General features: G+C 38.1%; 1 protein-coding gene across 1 annotated transcript; it reads left to right on the top strand.

The window, feature by feature from the left end:
- The first annotated feature begins 278 nt into the window (after positions 1–278).
- Positions 279–21377, top strand: LOC139722065 (equilibrative nucleobase transporter 1-like). Its single transcript, XM_071633387.1, has 8 exons — positions 279–755; positions 7229–7321; positions 11366–11672; positions 15678–15860; positions 16394–16513; positions 17865–18054; positions 18610–18733; positions 21246–21377. The coding sequence occupies exons 1-8, from the start codon at positions 279–281 to the stop codon at positions 21375–21377; spliced, it is 1626 nt and encodes a 541-aa protein (XP_071489488.1).
- The last annotated feature ends 2014 nt before the right edge of the window (positions 21378–23391 follow it).

The raw sequence follows: 23391 nt of genomic DNA on the forward strand, positions 1-23391 counted from the left end.
GCCTGCGACGTATACATACATGCAGTAATCAATAGTTAACACCATCCGCAAGAGTAAAACGTTACTGTTGATGTCCTTTGCCGGCAGGTCGATAGTCATTTAAAGCGAATAGAACAGGTACGACAGACAGTCTCCTGTCGCATTTCCACCGAGATCAATTTCGGCCGGACGTCGTCTTTGTCTAGAATCTGTAGATATCTTAAAAATTATATCTGATAATGACTGCAAGTTCCATCTGCATGTGAGAACTAAACAGCCGCGACCCGGGCAGATAAACGATGGTGTCGGAAGTGTCGTTCAGAATGCCTGACCAAATCGCGTTTGAACTGAAGCGAATTGTAGTGGTTCTGATTACGGGCCTGGAAATGATAATCCACGCCGGTGTCATATGGGGCTGGCCGTCGTTCGTGTACATCCTAAAGCAAGAGGCCGTCTTCGCCCACCTGTGTCGGCGAAGCGTCAACGACGCTATCGGCTCAGCAGGGATGGAGTCGTCTGAACAGAATTCGTCATCGTGCAATATGGGCTTAGCCGCAACTCAAGTGGCGGTTTATGCTGCCCTGGAGGAGACAACGCCCAACTCCAGCAGCTCTGAGTTGCGTTCCTCTGTGACCCCACCTATTAGCTCCTCCCCCGGAGGAACTGGATCAGGGTCGTCGTCGTATGTGACGTGTGATGACCAGGACGCCATGATACAGCTTGTCTTTACTCTTGCCACGGGAACGCAACAGATCTGTTGTTTTGCCACGGGCTTCGTAATTGATAAAATCGGAATGCGTATAACGCGAATATTTATACTGTGAGTTTAGGAACTATTTTGTGCACTTGCCTCCCAACAAGGACACGCTCAGATAAATAACGATAAGGATAATTATATAAAGCATAGAAAACCAACATGACTGTACGTGTCAAAAGTGTCCATGATATTTTTTATAGTCTCTCACATTCAGTCTAGCAGATTAATTATATCATGTCTGGTAAGAATCGCTTTAAACGATGTGAGTGAATTTCAGAATATTCTTTGGCTTTCACAATAATCACCCGTATCCCCGTCATTACAAAATTAGAATGCCAGAGAGGATCAGTCGTATACTCAGTCACAAACACATACAATTTCATCAAACATAATCATGTAAATTTGACGCGTACACAGACGCCGATCTTTTCACAGAAGCTTATACTGGTAAATTTTCTAGCTTTATGATTTTTTTCTTCTTCAGTCTACTCTGTGCGTGGAGCGGACTTATAGCACTATTGCCTTGAAGTCATTAGGACCTATTGTCTACCGACAGATCCGTACTTCTGAAACAATAATTGTTGAATGACCTCCATCGGATAAATGCGGTGGGCAATGGCACTGTTAAAACACAGACAACCGTCAAAGCAGTGTTTGTCCTATCTGTTTGACTTATTCTATTGTCTCCGACAGAAGGAGGAAGAAGGAGAGTCAATATAGCTTGCCTAAATATACGGATTGTTTTGCTGATTGTTATCCACGTCTCATAGAAATACCTGGTCCTACCCCTCCTCCTGTATATTATGAATACCCACCGTCTTAACAGCTGAGCGTGTTAAACATAATCAATGATTATTGTAATTCAAGGAGCCACATTTTGTTGCTTAGACACGTTTATTGTGAGATTTCGTGCACTACGCATAGTTGGTACGATACTAATGTATCGTCGGTACGAGTCTCACAAAATCATTGATTAACTCTGATAACGGTGCTTGAAGATATCATTGCATTCAAACGTATGATGGTTACTATACGGCAGTGTAGGCCTAATAGTGGACAAAGGACGTAGAATTAAGGAGCTTTCTGGCATCAAATCCAGCCCTGTACGTACGTCATTGGAAGAAAGTGTTTTGCCACGATATCCTTCTTTGCCATGTGTGAAAATAGACCTGTTGTTACTAGCTGCATGTATTCAAGACTACTTCCTGTCTTTTTCAGTCCCCTTCAACACTTTGAATACACTTTGCTTGTATCGGCTGTTTTCTACCACTGGTAGAAAACAGGCCATGCAGACTCAGGCAAGACGTAGACAAAATTTCTGCTTGCCAGGAGCATAATATGCTTAATAATTTTGATAATATCATATATTATAATGATATTATTATGAATTATATGAGTATATCCATAAAGTGTGGAGTATGATTGAACACCGATTTATTGTGATGCTATATAGATTTACAATTAATGATAATGGCAAACCCTTCGGAAGGGCAATTCCTACATGCACAGGGCTATTCATGGGAAGAGAGACCATTACTATTGATATTACAAGGCATGATATACATTTCTGAAGGGTCTTACATACGCGCACCACAGGACATTAGGCACGATTCGATACAGGTACAGTCATTATACCATCTGTTTCCCCCCCCCCCCCCCATCATCTCTACCCTTCTTGCCAAATCTATTCCAAAATCAAAACTATGTCTGTATCTAGGTTGAGGAGTGCCATTTAGCAAGGGTCGGGACCAATAATTCATCTGTTCCTTTGCATGCTCATTATGAAGGGTTTATTTTTCTCCTTTTTATTATCAATCCTACATAGACTTGGCCTGTTTGCAAGCTACCTCATGATCGCATCTCTGCTTTCCTACTCATCGTACGTCCTGTTTCCCGCCATGATTGTTGTAGCCGGCTGCGGTATGACGCTAAATACAGTGAATGTGCAGGTTGGTATACTAATAATCACAACAGTCTCCCTAAGTCCAGTCAATCTATACCCAGTTTTAGGGGGTAACCCATCACTACTTGCAACAGTAGGAATCCCACTGCACTGCAAGTCGTTGTGGTCCCCCGAACACCGTACTAAAAGTCCCCCCAATCCCGGGGGCGTGGGGGGAAGGATAGTAAAATTTGCATAATATGCAAATTAGCACCTCTCATGAGAGAAAATTCATAAACATCGGCTGCCAATATCATTCGATTTGAACAATCTAAAGGCCCAAACTTATATTTTCTATGTCACTGAGCACAATAAGTGCTTTTTTTTTTAATTGGTCATATACATATATAGTTTTGATGTTCTGCACATTCCCTCTGTGCTTCTCTCTTACTACAATGTTTACTATAATGATAATGTTGACGATAGTAGTAATTTTCATCTAAACACCGATTTTTGCAGTTATGTGCCTTTCCATGTGTTGATTTGATTTGATTTATTGGTTTCTGTATTATCATTGTATACATGCACATACATGTAGGCTTACACTACAATACTTGTAATACTTGTATATATACCTGTTGGTGTCATACATATACATAAACATCAGTTATTGACAAAACATTTTTTTTCACTGCCTTCAAAGAACGTACAGCAGAAACGTATCAGTAATACAATGAGTGATAAGTCACCTGGATCACTGACCGATAAGGCATGACAAAACATTTTCTAACCGAGGTACAGGTGAACAGTTCATGGTTGGTTACTTGGTTACGTAATAGATGAAATGCGGAGATATTTATACGAAAGAATTTCGTGTATAATACACTAACAATGACAACGAAATTGCTGATATCCAGAGAACAACATTGTTTTTACAGCTTTCCTAAAAGAGTACATGGACTTTTAGATTTCGAACTTCAGAAGGAAGAGAGTTCTAATCATCGGGTCCGGTGTGTCTGATAGATTTCAGAGCCATCACTGTTTTAGGATTATACAGGATGGCCAGAAAGAACGGAACACCTAAGATCTTTTAATTCAGCAATATCGTAGCAAATATGTCATTATTTTGCATACTATTGGAAAGGACATTGCTTTTCCAATAGAATTACACCAAGTTCTTTAATTTTGGTTAATGCGTTATGATTTTAGGACCGTTTTTGTGAGCTCTTGCAATTTTCAAAATATCATCATTTTGCACTCTCAGAGATACCGAAACCAGCGAGAATTTCGATTTGATAGAACCAGTGGCGTTCACAATGTGTGGAGTGTGGACAACATTTCTCAACGTTGCGATTTTCCAGCTATATCTAAGATCTCAGTGAGCTCAACAGGTCGTCTCATTCACAAGACAACGGAAAATGACAATCACACCGTCCGCCCCACATTCCACACATTGTGAACAGCTACTGGTTCTATGGCAAACCGGGCATGCCGGAATTCTCGCTGGTTTCGGTATCTCTGAGAGTGCGAAATTATCACATTTTGAAAATTGCAAGGGTTCCCCCAAATGGTCCTCAAATCATAACGCATTACCCATAATTAAAGAACTTGGTGTCATTCTATTGGAAAAAATGGCCTTTCCAATCGTTTGCAAAATGTTGACTTATTTGCAACAATTTTGCTGAAATTAATGATCTTAGATGTTCCGTTCTTTTTGGGGCCACCCTGTATAATGAAATTTATCAGATTGTCTTTGGGGATAAGAATGTATGTCTTGTTTGAATGAAATAGTGAGAAAAAAGATGATGGCAGCTGACCACTGTGTAAGTGAAACATAAAGAGTGAGTTTTGAAAAAGAAAGAATCAATGTCATTTATCTTGAGTGTTTTTCATTCTGCGTATAAAGGATCCGAATTGTCTCGATAACCTGAGCATATATATCTTTCGTTTGCAATACTATCAACGTGACTTTTTGAAGTTGCCCATACAATATGCGATATGAGATGTACGATAATATCAAGGAGTTATATAACATAAATAAAATATTCTTAGGGACATGACACTTAAGCTAATGAATCATACTAACGTTACGAGACACTTTATCAGAGATGCATTGCACATGAGCGTTCCATTTCATATTCTCATTTATATATATTCCGAGAAATTTGATATTTTCTTTTTTCTTTAAATTGAGCGATAATTTATTACTCTTAAACTATGTAGATGATTTGGGTAATTCAATATGAAGAATTCTTCGGAGTGAATGAAATCAAATTTGAACAGAATACATTGGTGTCATCGGGAAACGTAATATTATATTGCAGTAACATAAATAGATGAGTTTGAAATATCATTTACATATACGCTAGAAATAGTAGCTGTCCCAATATGGATCCTTGTGGGACGCCACGTTGTATAGGTAATACTTCAGAGTTAACAGATTCATAGAACACATATTGCTTTCTATTCGATAAGTAATCTTTGAGCCATTCTAGTTGAATGCCATGAACTCCATAGCACTGCAATTTACGTATAAGGAGAGTGTGGTCAAGAGTGTCGAATGCCTTGCTTAGGTCAATGAAAAGACCGATGACATGTTTTTGTTCAGGCATGGACCGGTCCCGTAAGGAGGTCGACACTCTGTCGTACAATAATTGGGCTAGTGCCATATCTGGAGAATGAAATTTCCTGAAACCTTATTGGTCTTGGTTAAAGGGATCGTATAGTTTTGGTTGAGACCTAATTTCAGGTTTCTAACTTTTTTGGTGAGATAATGAGAAACCTCTTATGAAATATGAAAGAGCATGTAATTCCATGAGGAATTCAACGTTTATTTGATGAAAATTGGTTTTGAAATGACTGAGATATCCAAAACAGAGCGGTTCTAGAAAATGTGGGACCCACACTTTTTTTCACGAACGCTTTGTCTTACTTTGCTTTTGGATGTTTCAGTTATTCCAAACCCGATTTTCATTAAACAAACTTTGAATTCCTCTTAGTTTAGACTGGTATGCTCTGTACTATTCCATGAGTTTTTTCTTGGTATCTCGCAAAAAGTTAAAAGCCAAATTCTCATGTCCACCAATACATTACCATCCCTTTAAGTATATAATTCTGTGTCAAAAAACATACAATCTGTTATAAACAAGCATTTCTATTACCTTAGAAAGACTAGGAAGAATAGAGATAGGACGGTGTGTAATTCGACACCAGAGAGGAGTCATCTTTTTTGTATATTGACTTGATTTTGACTAATTTACAATATGCATATACGTACATACATTATTCACAAATATCAATATAGTTTGTACTTAAATGTTGTTATACATTCTGTGTGGATCGTCATAAGCTATGAAAAACTTGACTGGGACGTCCAGAAGGGATAACTTATATATAATTATATATACATAAACATCAAGTATCATGCACGTTCAATGGATGCATAGATAGGGAAATGAGAGAAGGAGAGGGATAGAAAGAAAGATAGAGAGGAAAAATATGAAGAGAAGTACTCCACATCGCGGTGATTAATTTGGAATATATATATTTATATATATACATATGTACATACAAATATTACAAATATTATTCTCCAAAGGTGTCATTATACTACCAATAATTAGCTTTAAAAAAGACGTGCTCATTTCATCATGACCAATTATATAACTTGATATTGATGAATGTACAATGTGAAGGATGTCACTATAATTTGCTGGTTTAAAATATAATGAATTATCATTTGACATACCTAAATACTGCGAGAAATCTGTGTGCGTGGGATCTATTTCTGAAGCTTGACTATGACCGTGATGATTATATAGTCATTCAAACAGCACACTACATCTCTTGTATGAGAGAGTGTTTGTCCGTCACGTATAATTTGAAATGTTGTCACCTTCTTTTGCTTACCAATAACTTCATTAATAACCTTCCAAGTGGCTGACATGTTTCCAGTAGCATTTTTAAAGGCCTCCGTATAATACGTTCTGCCGGAAAGCCTTATAATTTGTGTCAGTTCATTTCTATGATTTAAATCGATAAGCATTATCATTATTAGGATATCGTAAGCTATATGTGTATTTTTCTTTATAGATCGAAATGTCCCCTTTGTTATATCCACGGATTTTTAATTTTGCTATCATATATTTCTTTTCAATTGTCCGATTGTGGGGATACGTTTTTCAAAATAGAAAAGAAATATATTCCAAAACGATTCCTAAGCAATATTTGGGTCTGCGCAACAATGCATCATCCCATGTTTCTGTGAGTAATGATATATTTCTGATGTGAATTATTGCTCTTCTTCTTACGTTCTATTTGCTTAACATGGGAATGTACTTTGTGCCGTCACAGATGGAAAATGTAGGTAAATGATCAGAAATATTACTATACAAAAGACCAGATTTCGAATAATCTGTATCGATATTAGTAATAATAAGCAATATTAGTTTTTTGTCGCAAACACTCTCTCCAAGAATTTCTCGCAGTCTTCTCCGTTCTGGTCTTTTCTCCCCCCCCCCCCCCCCAACCATCATCCCATGTCGTCTGCTGTATACATTGCTCTACTAACAGCTTTGTTGCTTTATAATTTTTTTTTTTACTCTTTTAAGGTCGGGAATCTCTTTGGTCCAGGGAAGGGCACCGTGATATCTTGGCTGAACGGCTGTGTTAGCGTTGCTGTGATCGTTTTTTACGTCATGAAGGTGAGATAAGGAGAATAACCTAAGTATGACCTTTGAACTTCAAGTTCATACATTAAAGGGGACGTCGATCCGGAAGATTTTCAGACTTTTACATTTGAACAACTATGAATAATTTATACTGAGTACAGAGTTTCAGAATTTATAGTGATTGGGATGAGAAATAATATCTTTTTCTCAAAATTTATAACACATTGCAAATGAACAAGGATGATGACATGGCAGCCTCACTATAAGAATGCATGAGTTGGGGCATAAGGAGGAAGAACATAAGAAGATGGCATGCATATAGATTATACACAGGTGAACTTGTTAAGCAAGCGGTATTGCAATGAAATTACACTGCTACATTTCTGAAATATGTGAGGTTCTCAACACTGTTCAATGTACTAGCAATTTGTTACAGATTTTCGATTCCACAAGTCTATGCATGGAGCAGTCGGTTTATGTACTACATGATAATATGAAATTCTGAAAATCGTCTGAAATTGCCCTTTAATGACTGCTACCCCGTTCAATCCCGCACTAAATTTTATACACGCTTATCAAGGCTTCATTTGATTCGTGCAGAGTGTACGCTGTATTCAAAGCGTTTTTCGTTAGCTCTCGTATTTACATAGTCACGCTTATAATAACAATTTTTTTTTGTGCGACTCGCTTGTTGAAATCGCTCAATAGAAATGACAATAGCAGAGCTACCAAGTCTCACGCATTCTGCGTGAAACTCAAGCATTTAGGGTCTGTCTCACGATCTCACGCATGGCACCCATTTTTCTCACGCATCTGGTGAAGTCTGCAATTTGGGCCAAAAATAAGGAGCATAGCTCAAAGGATTAAAGTGATAGTTGCAATTGAAGGTATATTTCCCTTTTGCCTTTCAAAATTAGTAAAAAATAGTCACTAAAGTATGCACCAGATCGCATTATTAAGAGCTAATAATTTAAAAAAGCTCCCTACCATGGGAGGGGGACACCCTCCTCGTTCGCGTGCGCATGCGCGCGAGCGCCGAGACGCCGAGTCATAAAAATCTCACTCATAAAAGTTTTTTGAACTTGGCATCTCTGCAATAGTATAGCCGACTGAATGAAGAAAAACGTTCTGGAAAGACGTCGACGCGACCGTATCATCTGATATTGGCGTGCAAGCAACTGGAATGAAATACCTGTAGCCTGGTGTTGGCGACACTCTAACAGGCAAACAGGTCATTCGTTTGTCATCACGAGACCATCAAAAATACCCTTTTTTCCCACAATTTTTTTTCTTTTCTCTTCTCTTCCCCCATGATGAATGCTTGTGATTTATGGAGAAAATCAATTTTTACAAACTAAATCACCACATTTTATATACTATTTGGCTTGTCTGAATTTGAACCTAGAATTTTATTTTAGAAAATAACCCTATAGTACACCTTTTTATTGCCGCGGCTTAAGCAAATGACAATCTGATATTTAGAATGTACATAACTTCTATCGTCTTTTCTGAAGTTATGTATATTATATAAGTTAGTAAATGATGTACAAATGTCAGTATAGGCCTATATGCGTTTAACCAAGAGAATCAGTACGATGAATCCATTTTTTTTTTTTTTGGGGGGGGGGGGGGACAAATTCATGGTATATTCATATGCGTTGTTATAACATCTTCCATACACTATTCAAATTCAATGTGTGGTCGATATTGACAAATGGTCGTTGTAAACAGTTTTGATGCGGTAGCCATTGTATTGCTTTCAATTCCTGTACACCATAATATCTCATATCTAAGTTAATTGTAAGATGTCTAACGATTACTGTAACTTTTCTAAAACTGTCATTTGTGGATATTAAGTGTAAACCTCAGGCACTGTCCAACCAGCAAACATATTTAATGATACGTAGATTTCTGTGACATAGTATTACAATTCACATGTCGACTCTGTGTTTGTCATTTGCTTTTGAATCATATAGTTGTGCGTGTGTGTGTATTACATGTTACCAATTTCATGTCATTATTTTCGTTCTTCACTGTATTATTGTGTGAGAGGCTGGATTAACACTGCCACACAACAAACCGACCCTGTATACACTGTAAAACGGGACCGTTACGCATCCACTGGCTCTGGCACAGGCCAGTGGATTTGCGTTGGAATATTTAACACAGCCATGAAAGAAAAATTGTATTTAAGGCATGCAGGAAAGAGGTATTGATATCGGCTGTTGCGGTTGATAGGCATGAATAGGGATGCTTTACTCCTATAACTTCTTTTGAAAACCCACCAAAACAACCAACCAACAAACAAAAAGCCAACTAACCAAGCGGTGGTAAGTATAGATATGATGAATAAGATTTCAGAGCACTGTAACTTATGGCGGCCATAACTGGGAAGCTTTCAAAGAAGAACAAAAGCACTTTCAGAAGCGGATCTAGAGGGGGGATGGGGGGGGGGGGGGGGGGTTGCAACCCCCCCCCCCCCAAAAAAAAAAAAAAATCAAAAAATCCGGGGACCATTTTTTTTTTTAAATCTTATCTTTTTTTAATTTTCATGGGGGGTTAATTTGGCAATGACCTCTATACCAAAAATAGTGGTGTTTTAGATGCAAGAAATCGCCATTTTCACACACAGATTTTCAAAAATTCTCCCTACTGTGGGAGGGGGACACCCCCCTCCCACACCCTCCCCCCCTCTATAAAAAGCTAGATCCGCCCCTGACTTTCGATGGGTTATGCAAAGAGCCAGGTGCGTTGCTGTGTCAGTGCATTTAGTTATCTTTTGTTAGGTAAAGTTGAAGCCCCCCAGTTAGAAATTACCATTAAAAAAAAACAGTTAAAAAAAACCCGAATTGGTCCATACTAGTAGTCGTATTCGAGTGGATTCGGGAGCATTCTGTTCTCCTTCCCCGAATTGGTGAAAATTTGGGAGGGATTCTTGATCATTCGTGGAGGGTTTCGGCTCGTTTTGAAATTTTCAAAATCAGCCGAATACGTACCCTCAAAAATACTCCCAAATGTGGCCCCGACAAATTTCATTCGGGCCACATTCGGGATGTATTCGGATGGAATTTGGTTGGATTCGGGAGGCATTCGGGACATTCTGGTCAGATTCGGGCCAATTCGTATCATTAGGGGATTAACGGTCGGAATCATCTAGCCAAATAGACCCGAATATCACGAATAGAGCCGAATCTGCCCAGTATGCCGGGGGTACCTCCCCGAATCCATCCAAATCGTTATCCGAATACAGAGCAGAATTTATACAGGCGAGTGAGATGAATAGGCTAGTATACGGCAGCCGAATTGGTCGAATGAGCAGCCAGAATGACACGAAAAGCCTCGCGAATAATATAGCCAGATTGGCAGAGAGGCCTCGATCGTATTCGGTGCATTTGGCCATATTCGGGTCGACATTCGGGTCGTCATTCGGCTCTATATTCTTGCCACTATTCGGGTTGGCATTCGGCTTTATTCGGGATGCCCATGTGATTTCCTATTCTGCTCCTAGTCGAGACCTATTCGGAACCTATTCGTCTCTGATTCGGGGAGCTGCCCGAATCAAAGAAGAATAGGCTTCGAATCCACCGAATCCATTCGATTCAGGCCATACTCGCGCAGAATCGGTCAAAATTTATTCGGGAGAATTCGGTTCTGGTGTAAGTCTGGCTTTAAGGACAGCGGCATCTGTATACACGGGTTCTTTAACTATATACACGTTTACTTTGCGGAGATTTCTTTTTTCAATTTTGTGATCCGTTACAGCTACGTGGTCGGTAGAGCAGGTTTCTCTCCTTAAAAAAAAAATCGAGAGAAAATAGTCACTCTTGAAGGAGTCAATACAAACAAAGAGTGAATTTAGAGTGAAATTGGAGTGAAAATGTTCATTTTCACTCATTTTGGAGTGACCTCAGGGATCACTCGAAGATTTTGGAGTGATCCCTGAGGTCACTCTAAAACGAGTGAAAATGAACATTTTCACTAAAAATTCACTCTTTTTTGTATTCACTCCTTCAAGAGTGAATATTTTCGCTCGATTTCTTTTTTTTTTAAAGAGAATACGCTGTATTCTATCTTCAGGTCGCCTACGAGTCTGGGATATCGCCGAGTACCTCTTTTTATTTCTTGGCTGGGTCTACTATCCTCCTTCTCGTCAACATCATACTGCTCCCGAAAGACCGCATTCCTTGGCCACTCCCACCCGGGTACAGTTTCCAGTCGATGGACCAATCAACGGGAAAGGGTGTGGTCAATGGGATCTGTCCAGGAGAAGACGCCAAACCTCTCAGATCCGACCACGATTTGAAGACGATACATTGCAAGAACTCGTCCGCGACAACGGAAAAGGCTGATCTATCATCTGATCCAAGGAAGAGATGCTTTTATGGTAAGAAACCAAGATCTTATTTGTTTTTGTTGTTGTATTCTTTTGCTTTTAAGATTTTTAAATTCTAAAAATTTCATCTTTTTTATCTGGATAAAAGTATAATTCTTCCGACTTGTTGGTGACTTATGTTTATAGGGTGATATCATTCGCCCTGCCTTCTGTAAGAGGTAAATTCGTGTTCTTTCCTTACTCTAGAAAAATGAAAGTATCTTGAATTCTCTTTATTATTCATTTTCTTTACATCGGTGCCCTACTGTGACACTACGAATTATTGCAGCTTTCTTATTCAGCGATGACGGCTTACCGATTAAGCCAAAACTTTAAGAATTCGTTACTTTATGAACGTATTGTCAAATCCTTTATCAAACTTCACTGTTTACTAACTGTAGTATTGTACATTCGCTGCATTCACATATGGAGGAAATTTCCCCTTGATTTCTGATTGTTTCCGTTATGATTGGATTATGTAGCTTAGGAAAACCGTAAAAGAAATTTCCAGAATAACAGAACCATGATTAAAGACAAAGACGACTTATTACTCTTATACTGTTTATTATACTTTTTAAGCCAAAAACTTCTCCATTTTTTTTTTTTTTGGGGGGGGGGGTTGGGGGTTGGGGACGGGGCTGTGTTTAAACAAGGAGCTTTAAAACAGAATTTAAAGCTCCTTGGTTTAAACGTATCAATGTAAAAGATCGGTTTGTTTAGCAGTAGGTTTTTTTTTGTATTTTTTTTCCTCAGGCACCAAACACCTGCCGTAGATACGAAAGAAACATTTTATAGAAGATACAAACTGAAATGACTGATAAGTCGCTTCGAACTTTTTTTTTTCTTTTTGAAAAGGGCTGTGTTTAGAAAATAATCGATGCTTGAGATCGCTGCCATAAGTACAGGTTATATATAATAAAGATGAATGGGGTCACAACACCAGTCGATATATGCATTCAGCAAAAAACAACAACAACAACAACAAAAACAAACAAACAAACAAATAAACAACAAAACAAAACAAGAAAAGTGTTTACTTTCTCTCTTTTTTGCTGAGTGTATATTAATGATATACTTGTATCACTGTAACGTAAACACATATGATAAAAGATGTTTTACATTGAAATATGAATTGATTTGATTTGATAACTTAGAAGGACAATTCATAAGTAATGTGTCTACTGAGAAAGAAGAAGATTTGAAGAACGAAAAGACGTATAAAGAATATTACAGTTATATAAGTATAATGCATGAATTATGGGTAATTCACATAACATAATGCGTTCTTATCGTTGCAATATGAAAACAGTTTTATGCCAAAAAAAAAATGTAAAGGAGACGAATTGAAGTGCAGAGAACATAAACCTTTGGATGAATATTAATGGAAAAGCAGACTGGTTTCGAGTTGATCTATAAGTCGACGATGACATCATAGTCGACTTCGCAACAGATCAATTCTATTGTGTGATGGAAGAGTTTATTTGGAGTGTGTTCGTGTTTTCGTGTTTGTCATTACGATGTTCAATATCAAATTTGTACTTTACATGTTAAAAGGGCTTGGGAATATGTTAATTTAGAATGGCGTCGCACCCTGAAAAAAAAAATAGGACACTGTCTTTGTTGTACAATTTATTGTTATGAGACAAAGCGCATTGCAAAGTCAGCGGATAGGCCTATGATAATTGTGTCGCGTGCAACTATCTCACGTCCAGATCGACCGACACCTTGTTTGAATTCCCGGTCAGACGTGTACCGTATCCGGACCAAGTGAAGACTTTAAAAGACATTTCCTGACCATTCATGATGCTTGGACATCATTACTCTTTGAACTTTTGAACCTCTAACTAGAGTTACGAACACTAACAGAGCCAGGTTTCTCTCGGTTTCTCGTGCTGTCTTGTATTCAACACTCACGTATACTAAAACTGACGTATTACAACTACATGGAATTCTGAAGTATCACATGTTATTTTTTTTTATTTTTTCAACAAACTAGGGATTTTGATCACCCTTTTCACCAAACTGCCAAATTTTACTTTCTGCACAGAAAGAACGTTATTTTTTCATTTCATTATTATTAGGTTTTTTTCACCGAGATCTCGTAGAGTAACAATAAAAGACAACACTATGGTAAGGGTTAGAGAGTACAGGTGTATTTGACAAAATGTCTACCTTACAGGGGAAGGCTAGTAACTGATCAGTGGGAATCAGTGGGAATGCTGAGGGATGATTGTTCCAATCCTAGTGGGATTCATTCAAGAGTTCATTGTATATCTATTGTTGTGTGAAAATGATTTGCTTCAGAACGGTCTCATATTCAAGTAATGTGCAGATTAATGCTCCGTCACTGACCAGGGACGCTAACCTGGAAGCATTAAAATGCACATTACTTGAATATGAGACCATTCTGTAGCAAATCATTTTCACACAACAATAGATATACAATGAACTCTTGAAGGAATCCCATAAGGATTTGAACAATCATCTCCCAGCATTTCCACTTATTCCCACTGATCAGTTACTAGCCTTCCCCTTTACATCTGTATGTGAGTGTTTTTTCATGCATAAACCATTTTGAGACTGTTGAGGCCATGGCATTACTATCTCTTCATCATTTTCATTTGAACGTCTATCCAGCTGGCGCGAAATTGAATGCCAACTTTAAGCCGTTAATTTGAATGAATTTCTCTCTAAATTGAATGAAATAAAATCTAAAAGGAATGACATGAAATTAAATTGAATACTCAAAGAATTAGAATGAACTATCAGAGTAGGGAAGTGACAAAAATTCCTTGAATTTGAAGCCTTGTCATTAATTCGAATGCAAATCTGATGAAATTGGGCGGAAATACCTATACAACACTTTCAGACGTATACGCCAAGGTGCCTTGGGCGTTAACGGATCGACCGCTGAAGAGACTGAGAGACTGAATATCGAAATTATGAATAATTATGTAAAAGAACGAATATCCCAATACAACGTATCTCACACACATTTCAAACCTCAAACGTGACTGAAAACAAAACCTGTAATACGACTATAATCACACTTGACATATCAATGTTCTCATGTGATCTGTCTTTATGTTAGCAGAGTCGGAGTTTAACCATTCTGTAAAATGATGTGATATCCATTCTGATGGGGAAATAAAGTGCTAGCCGAATAAAAAATAAACATGAAAAAGAGATGTTGAAATTAGAATTATAACACTGAACGTTGATGAATTTGCCATCCACAACGTAAGAATATTCGTAAGAATTGGATAGAATGACAGGACTTTGTTATGCTAATTGAATTTGAACGTTCAAAGGTCGAAGTTGTGTGCCTATAAATGAAATTGAAATTGGTTTGGTGCGAATTTGAACGTCTATACAGCTGGCGCGAAATTGACTGCCAACTTTGAGCCGTTAAATTGAATGACTTTCACTCTATTGAATGAAATAAAATCTAAAAGGAATGACATGAAATGAAATTGTATACTCAAAGAATTAAAATGAACCGTGAGAGTAGAGCAGTGACAAAAATTCCTTGAATTTGAACGCCTTGTCATTAATTCGAATGCAAATCTGATGAAATTGGGCGGGAAAACCTATATTAAAACACAGATCAATTCAGTGCTTATGTACGTCGATGTAGAGCAATTTGTCGATCAGTAGCAATAAAAACACCTCGAATAAGGGAAGAATTTCATGAATTTTTCTTATTCAATTGTTTAACTTGTTTGTTATTTTAACAATCTAAGTAAATATCAAATTTGGGTCGAAATTCCCATTATTAGCATTTAAAAAAAAATCATATGGAACTTTGAAATAATGTAAGTATCATAGATTTCTTACTTTATGTAAAATGCTTTTTCTCCTTTTATTCTAAAGGATTTGCCTATTTTGATCGTCAAGAGAAGTAACATTACAGTCTGATTAGTACAGTATTACAGAGAATGATGGGAATAAAGTATCTAAATCGAGATTGTACTTAATTCGATCTGCAATCATTCATTACAAATCTTTCTTTGGCAGCCGTCCAAGAGCTCACAGAAGCTTTAAAAAAGCAGAGGTATCCTAACGTTCGCGCCTGCATTTTTTCGGCTTTTTTCTGGCTCTTTGTATTCTGGTTTTCCGTCCTACAACTCAACATTTTCTTCCTCTTTGGGACATTCAATCCACTGCTGACGAGACGGAGCAATGGGAATGATATGCAAGGTAAGAACAGAGTGTATACCATTTATAACTTCATATCGATTTTCTGAAGTTTTTAGAGTACATGATGAAATCCTGCATTCCAAGTGTTCTGTAGAGTTTGGTATGTTTTAGATCCCACTTGCTTGAGACTTTGGTTCAACTTCGATTTATGAATGCCTTGCCGCAAATTTCAGATCTTTTCATGCCAAATTTGAAGTGAACATATAAGTGTAGAATATATCAGCTGTACTTGAATGTCGTTCATTTGACCTGATCTTAGTAATCTCGTTAAACTGAGCTCAAACCGCCTTTCTTGAACAAATAATTTCGTATACAATAAGCGTATAATAGTGAAAAGTGAAGTATTTCCCCCATAGTATGTGACCGCAGTATACACAGGTCACTTCATATGAAGTATAACAATTCATAGCAGTCAGACCTTGAACTGAATTGATCTATTTATGTGTGCATCAAAGTCTGAAAACATTTATGTTCGTTGTTATTGTCGTATGTACACTTGAGTAAATCTTTTCTCGTCTGCCGTTTATCAACAGTCAGTGAGTACACAAACATATTTCTCTTGCTCCAAACATCCCTGCTCGTACTCAGTCACGTGATGGGCCTTATTTGGGATAGAAACAAACTCGGCTTCTGTCGAAAGAAAGCAGGTACGTGTGATTAAATCGTATAGCTTCTGTGCATCTCCAAAAATGACAAGATAACATTTTGGTAAACTGCCAGAATGCATGCGCTGTAATTTGGCGATGTACAGGGGTAACGAAATGCTACAAAATACGTTAAAACAAATTACTCGAGTGAACACTCGAAGTAAAATAGGCTCAACTTTGCACCTTTACCAGTGCCACACTGGGAGCACCATTACGGGTGCAACTTTCCACCTTTCACACCATTGTCACAATGGGAGCACCTTTAAATATGAAAGGTGCGCAACTTTGCACCCTCATACTGGTCTGAAAGGTGCCAAGTTGCACCCGTAAAGATGCTCCCAGTGTGACACTGGTATCGGTGCAAAACTGAACCTATTTTTCGACGAGAAACAGACCGACAACAAACTAAGAATGTGCTGACATCCTATCCATGATAGTTATCAGCGCTGTTATCCCGAGGCTCATACAATTGTGCAAATAGAAGGAAGCTGAATATACAGAGTATTTTTTTTAAGCAATTGTGATTATTTATGATAGAGAGAAGAGTGATGTTAGAAATAAATGTGTAATATGTGTTTGTTTTGCCGTAAATGTTAATACTGTGTAATGAATATGTTTGATATCCTTTTTTTTTCATTCTACATATAATCTTGTACATATTTTATAGTAACCGTGGTTATTTCTGTAAAATGTCTGCAATTCAGCCTGCAGGCTGCAATGGATATTAATCAATAAAATACCCCTTTTATTCAAATCAATTCAATTCAGTTTAATTCAATTCAATTCAATTCAATTCAATTCAATTCAATTCAATTCAATTCAGTTCAATTCAATTCAATTCAAATCAAATATTCAATATGAATATCATAATGATAATTGCCATTGGACGGAATCTTCATCGGCTACACTTCTTCGGAATAATTTCCCATCTTTACAGTTTGGTCTCGACAAATTCGTTAGTATATCAAACTTCGTCATCCATATTGTGTTTCGCGATTTCTGAGATCCTATGTTTTTGTTTGCCAATGCTATGAGGTGTCACGGACTCACGGTATACCTTAGACTTTGCATTCAGATTTCAAATTATGAGGCCAAGATAATCCATCATTTGAGAATGATAAGGGTTCAATTATTACAAGTCTTGCATCTATTTCATATTTACCCCTTCCCAAAGGTTTTTATTAACACATTGACTTTTACAGCAACCCTTTACTTTCATTCTGCCGTTCTAATAATGTAAATGTCTAATGTGTTATGAGAAGGACGATTTGAACCAAATGAAAATGATAATTAAACCATGTTCACTTGTAATAATGAACACATCACTTTAATAAGCTCTTTCTATTTCCTTCTTCAGCTGGGTGTCGTGGTCCATATGATGACCTAGCTGACGCGTGCCTTCCTCTCGCCCTTACCACTATAATGTCCATCGGATATTCAGCGTTACTCCTGTTGCCGAGTCTACGCATTCAAATCTTAACTTTCACCTTGGTTCTACTCGTCATGGCGGTTTTGTGGGGATACGCAAATGCATACATCACCGTTGTGTAAGGACCAACATCCGTTTCCTTTCCATTTACCAAATTATGGTATCTAAAATAGAGCACAGTTTTAAATTGAATTATCGGAAGGTCTTTGAAAAGGTGAACATAATGTTTACTTCAACAAAAATTACGGTAGAATCAAAGATATGAAAGCGAAAAAAAAAATCAAGTGCAGTATATCGGTGACTTCCGGTTTCATGGGATAACATACATTAATCAGGGTCGTAGGCAGCAATGCTCTGTGTGTGTGTGTGGGGGGGGGGGGGGGGGGTAGCGGCCAAGGTAAGTGAGCATTTATGAATGTGTTGGCTTATTCTAAAATGTCATGTTCAATCGGTCCTTCCTAATATACTGTCATACAACAGCGTGCAAACGGTGTACCAAGAGTGCACGCGGGAACAGAGATCTATTTTTACCTTCTCACTGGCAAAGAACAGAGCTCTCTTGTTGAGTTCATTTCGCCCTAATGCCATTGTCACTAGATTCCTTGACCAGTTTTCTTTTACTTTCAAGTTTTTACGATACAGTTCACTGTCCACCTATTCACTTACTCTTCAGATTTCCAATGGACATTTTCGCTTCACTGAACGGTATAATCCGAACTATCAGTGGACTGGTTACCTTTCTACAATTCCCTCTCTTCCGGATTATCCAGGTTTACTTCGACGACGACCCATTTTATGTGAGTCTATTACGAATACACTTCTTCGGGTACTTCTGCCATAATCTTTACATTTCTGTCCCTCACATATAGGATAGAAAATGTAGGTCCCGTGTTTGAGAGAGTCGCAAAACCTATGCACGTAAAAGACCCCGCTTCATTAATTGATCCCAGAACAGTTTGCATGACGCGCAGTGAAATTTTTAGTCTCCCCCAAGTACACACCCAACTAGATCCCCAGAAAGACCAGATAGTGCAGCTGAATATGGGCTTTCCTGCCATATCTTCTCAGATGGAAAATAAAAGCGAGTAAATAATGGAGGATCTCTATACTCCATGTTCGTTTCACAGTGATGAATACACTGAGTAAACACCCATATTGAGAAATCCCATTCGTTGGAGTCGGACACAGAACACGACAATGTCTTCCATTTGTCATATTTGAGTTTTTATTTTCAAATGGTTGCGTTTAAAATGTTGTTAATAGAGTGAAACTCTTTTGGTGCTGGAATTATTATGCAGAAAGTTATTAATTCATAGTTATCTTTTAGTGCGCAAGAACTATAATTCCAAAAGGGATGATGATATAGTGAAACATTTTTTATGTAAGAATGAATATTCCAAACGTTGTTAATCTAGTGAACTTGTGTTAGTGAGTAAGGGGGACCTGTCGTGATGTTATCACCACTGCTTGAACTTGTCGTAGGAAATGAAAACGCAGCCACGAAGGAAGCGATTGCATTCCACATGGGAGACCTACCGTGAAACCAGCGGTTTTTAGAGACTCCTAAAAAGAACAAGATAATGTGGATTAAGGGATTAGCCTAAGGTCGAAACAGCTATAATTGTCTCAGGAAGCAGATATCCCCATGCTTTTCAAGAACCGCTGTTGAAGTAGTATATGCATGAAGTGAACAAGCGGGTTTATTCAAATGTATCGCGCTGTTTGTTTTTTTTTTGTGTAATGTAAATGTATACATCACTGTACATACTTTCGGGCAGGGTGCGTCCTTGGCGTTCCAAGGGCTTGCGGGAGGTCCGCTGGAGGCCTGGATGAGCATGGGGACGGCGGGTGAATGTGGTTTGCTAATTTTTAGATTTTCTTTCCATGGGGCCTATTAGTATTTACGAATTTCCTCTTATTAGTTGTACATTGCAATGTGGCTGTGCGCGGCCCTGTCGCTATGCACAAGTGTTACACTTGTGTACGGCGGCGGAGCTGTGTGTATAGTTAATTGCAATGGTCCTGTGGAAGTTATTCACTGTGCACTCGTCGTCGCCATGTCGGGCGGGCCTGGGCGGGCTTTCGGACTGCCAAGAGTTATTTTGTCCTATTTTCGAAATGGAATTGAATAATTATGATAATAAATAACACTTTTCTCTGCACTACGGAGGGGGGGGGGGGGGGGGGGGCTGTCATAATCAGCTGCTTTTGGAGGTCTCTGCCAAACCATTTTTGGTTGGGTATACAGTCATGTTTTGCATTAGTGGGTATTCTCGCATGTACGACCCTTTATAGTATGTTTGTTAGTTAGGAGTTATTTAAATATTTGGAAAAAAAATAAAAACACAGATAAGTGTTTAAATCGTTTGTACCAAAGAAATGGTTTTGTGTTGAAATAATAATTTTGTGATTCATCTATCCTCTGAATAATTACGTTGCTTCGAGAAATCAATAAATTCTATCATTTGAAAAAAAAAAGGAAATGAAAACGTAGCCACAAAGGAAGCAATTGCATTCCACATGGGTGACCTATACCGTGAAACCAGCGGTTTTTAAAGACTCCTAAAAAGAAGAAGATAATGTGGATTATAAGGGATTAGCCTAAGGTCGAAACAGCTATAATTATCTTGAAGCAGATATCCCATGCTTTTCAAGAACCGTGGTCTTATTCACTGAAGCAATATTAACGCCACCTCTTTTCGGATGGCCGGCTTTGATGAATCCACTAGCCCATTCTTTTTATTTGTTTTGTTCCTTTATTTCCTTACTTTTTGTGAAGTCATCTTGAGTATAGCAAGAAGGTTCATATTTCACTCAAGCGAGACATTTCGCTCAGGCCTGCTGACACGAGCCCAATATTTTGTTAAATCTCGAGTTTCGATACATCGACGGCGGCCAAACTTATGCACCGTCTCTGAGGTCTTGCTTGAACTTGGCTGACCTCGAAGAAACGAACACATGACCAACAACAATATGTCGCACCAATAGCTTTTGCAAACCTGATTTCTGAGCATGCTCGCTTTGCATTATCGCCGTTTTACACACACTGATTTGTCGCCACCGAACGGGCCCCATATGCGCTGTATACGTAGTGTGCAGATGATCATGACATCATGTTTGAATGACTAGTATAACCATCTCCGAAATAATGCCTTCAAGTTGACCTTCGACAAGAAATTTGCTTTGGCAGCAACACCTGCACGAATGACCTATTTGCGTATACGTTTGCATGTGTATTTGTGATGTTATATGCATATCACTCACATATTCAACTATATATAATTCATATCTATCTCTTTTTTTCCATAGGTCATCATGGGACTGATTATATGTGATGTACTTACCTTCGTTCTCCCCATATACACGTGGTATTTCGTGCGTAAACAGAGAAGCACATTGTCGTTATCGAGCGAAAATAAATCCAGGACTGCCAGGGTCTAGCTGTTCTTGCCAAGAACCTCTATTTAGCTGCAATTTGGGTCATAGGAGTGCATGCATGGTGACTGCATCGAAACACGCGCGTGACAGTGGAACATCATATTGCCAAGAATGAAAGAGACGATTTTATATATCCTATGATGCAGATCAGAGAAGGTTTGCGTGATTTCAGGAGAGAGTCGAGGAGGTTGCCACCTACACTGCTGATTGATGCATGGTCTGCTTACCACGTACAGTATTAACGTAATCATGATATACTGAATGGTGGAAATGCGATTTTATTCTTCTTTTGCTTAACACGAGGTGCCGGGTTGATGCCGATTTATTGATGACTCTTATTGCAAGTCACCTTAGGCGAACAATAAAGGGTCAATGTATAAGTAAAGTAACGATTGCACAAGGGAGTAGGCCCAATCACCGTAGAGCACCTGTAGTTTGGATATTGGTATGAACGAACTGGAGGTTCCGGGTTCGAATCCCACCTGGCTCGTTCGTCATTGTTCAAGATATTTGGTCCACATTATCCCCCTTGGGATGATGGGCACAGTGTATGCTGAGATAATGAGATGGCAGGAACATTTTGCGAGTGTAATCCTTACTAGGAAGAGCTCTAGTGCCGAACAGAATGAATAAAGCGATATCATTGTTCTTATCAAATTATACTTGCAAAAGAATATTATCATCACAAGTTTTATTTTCGTCTCTGCAAAGTTGTGTGTACCACCTGCGAAAGTATTAGCTGCTTTTATATCTCCATTGTAAGCAACTTATGTGTTTATGAATATGTGCATTATATAATTTCATCACTTTTCACAACAGATCATGAAAAATAAAACAAGCGGGCATACTGGCGATATAAATCTAATGCTCACCAACAACGCATTTTTTTGTTGTTGTTGTACTTGAAAGCATTAGCTGAAAAATATTGTTTTGGGACTTGATGCAATGTAAAATAACTGAGTTACATTATTAAATGTCATGATTCCTTCTATGCAAGAAGATTCTGCCTCAAACAGATTGTTCTCAAAACAACTGCATTAGGACTATCAATGATATACGCACAGTTATAATTACATTTGTTTATGTAGCAATGCATGTATACATAGTACAATGTAATGATTTACTTTCTTGCTGCAGCTGACGATTATAATATGTCATACAGACTGTATAGCCAACAACGCAAGAAAACAAGGTAACGTGTGTTTCCATGCATTTTAGATGTAGCCTTTGGTATAATCTAGTAATACATTCATCATGTTCATGCATTTCCGCATGTTCTTGATATTTTATCATTGCCGTGGTGTGTAGAAGGCCAACAGGATGCTTGATTTCTATTCTTGGCCTCTGTTAACTGCGTGATATCAAAAACACACAAAGATAATATTGCAACACGCAGAATTCTCTACGTAAAGGAAACCCAAACCCAAAGAGAAATGTGAGTTGCGTGAAAGCAGCAACATAAGTGGAACACATCAGGGAAAGTTTGAGGAAAATCGGACAATTGATCCAAAAGTTAAGAATTTTTAAAGTTGTGGTGTTGGAACCTCTTGGGGAGGAGACTACTTAAGATTATGACGTATGTGTGGACAACAATATAAAGAAAATATAAAGGGAATTCTACAAAAATTCACTTTTTCTAGAATAATGAAAGAGCACTTGACTAACCGTTTTCAGAAAGTAGGGGGAATAATTGCTACCCTTAACATAAGTCACTGTCAGGTTGATGGAAATGTGATTGTCTTGAAAAATGAATTTTTGTGGAATTCCCTTTATATTTTCTTTATATTGCTGCCCATACATGACGCCATAAGCTCTAGTAGTCTCCTCATCCAGCTGTTCCAACACCAAAACTTCAAAAATTTATAACTTTTGCATCGATTGTCCTCAAACTATCACTGATGTGCATGTTTTACTAATGTTGCTGCTTTCACTCAATCCACATTTCTCTATGGGTTTGGATTTCATTTAATGTCCCCATACAGTACCCTACCTGCGCGATTAGTATTAAAGGGAACTT

The sequence above is a fragment of the Diadema antillarum genome, unplaced genomic scaffold, assembly GCF_040938485.1.
Source record: "Diadema antillarum isolate AM-2024a unplaced genomic scaffold, OU_Dant_1.0 scf00000156, whole genome shotgun sequence".
NCBI classification, from domain to species: domain Eukaryota; kingdom Metazoa; phylum Echinodermata; class Echinoidea; order Diadematoida; family Diadematidae; genus Diadema; species Diadema antillarum.

Coding starts and splice junctions, on each gene's coding strand:
- LOC139722065 (XM_071633387.1), top strand. CDS start 279: ATGGTGTCGGAAGTGTCGTTCAGAATGCCTGACCAAATCGCGTTTGAA. Junction 756..7,228: donor GTTGTTTTGCCACGGGCTTC/GTAATTGATAAA, acceptor TACTCTTTTAAG/GTCGGGAATCTCTTTGGTCC. Junction 18,055..18,609: donor AATGCATACATCACCGTTGT/GTAAGGACCAAC, acceptor CTTACTCTTCAG/ATTTCCAATGGACATTTTCG.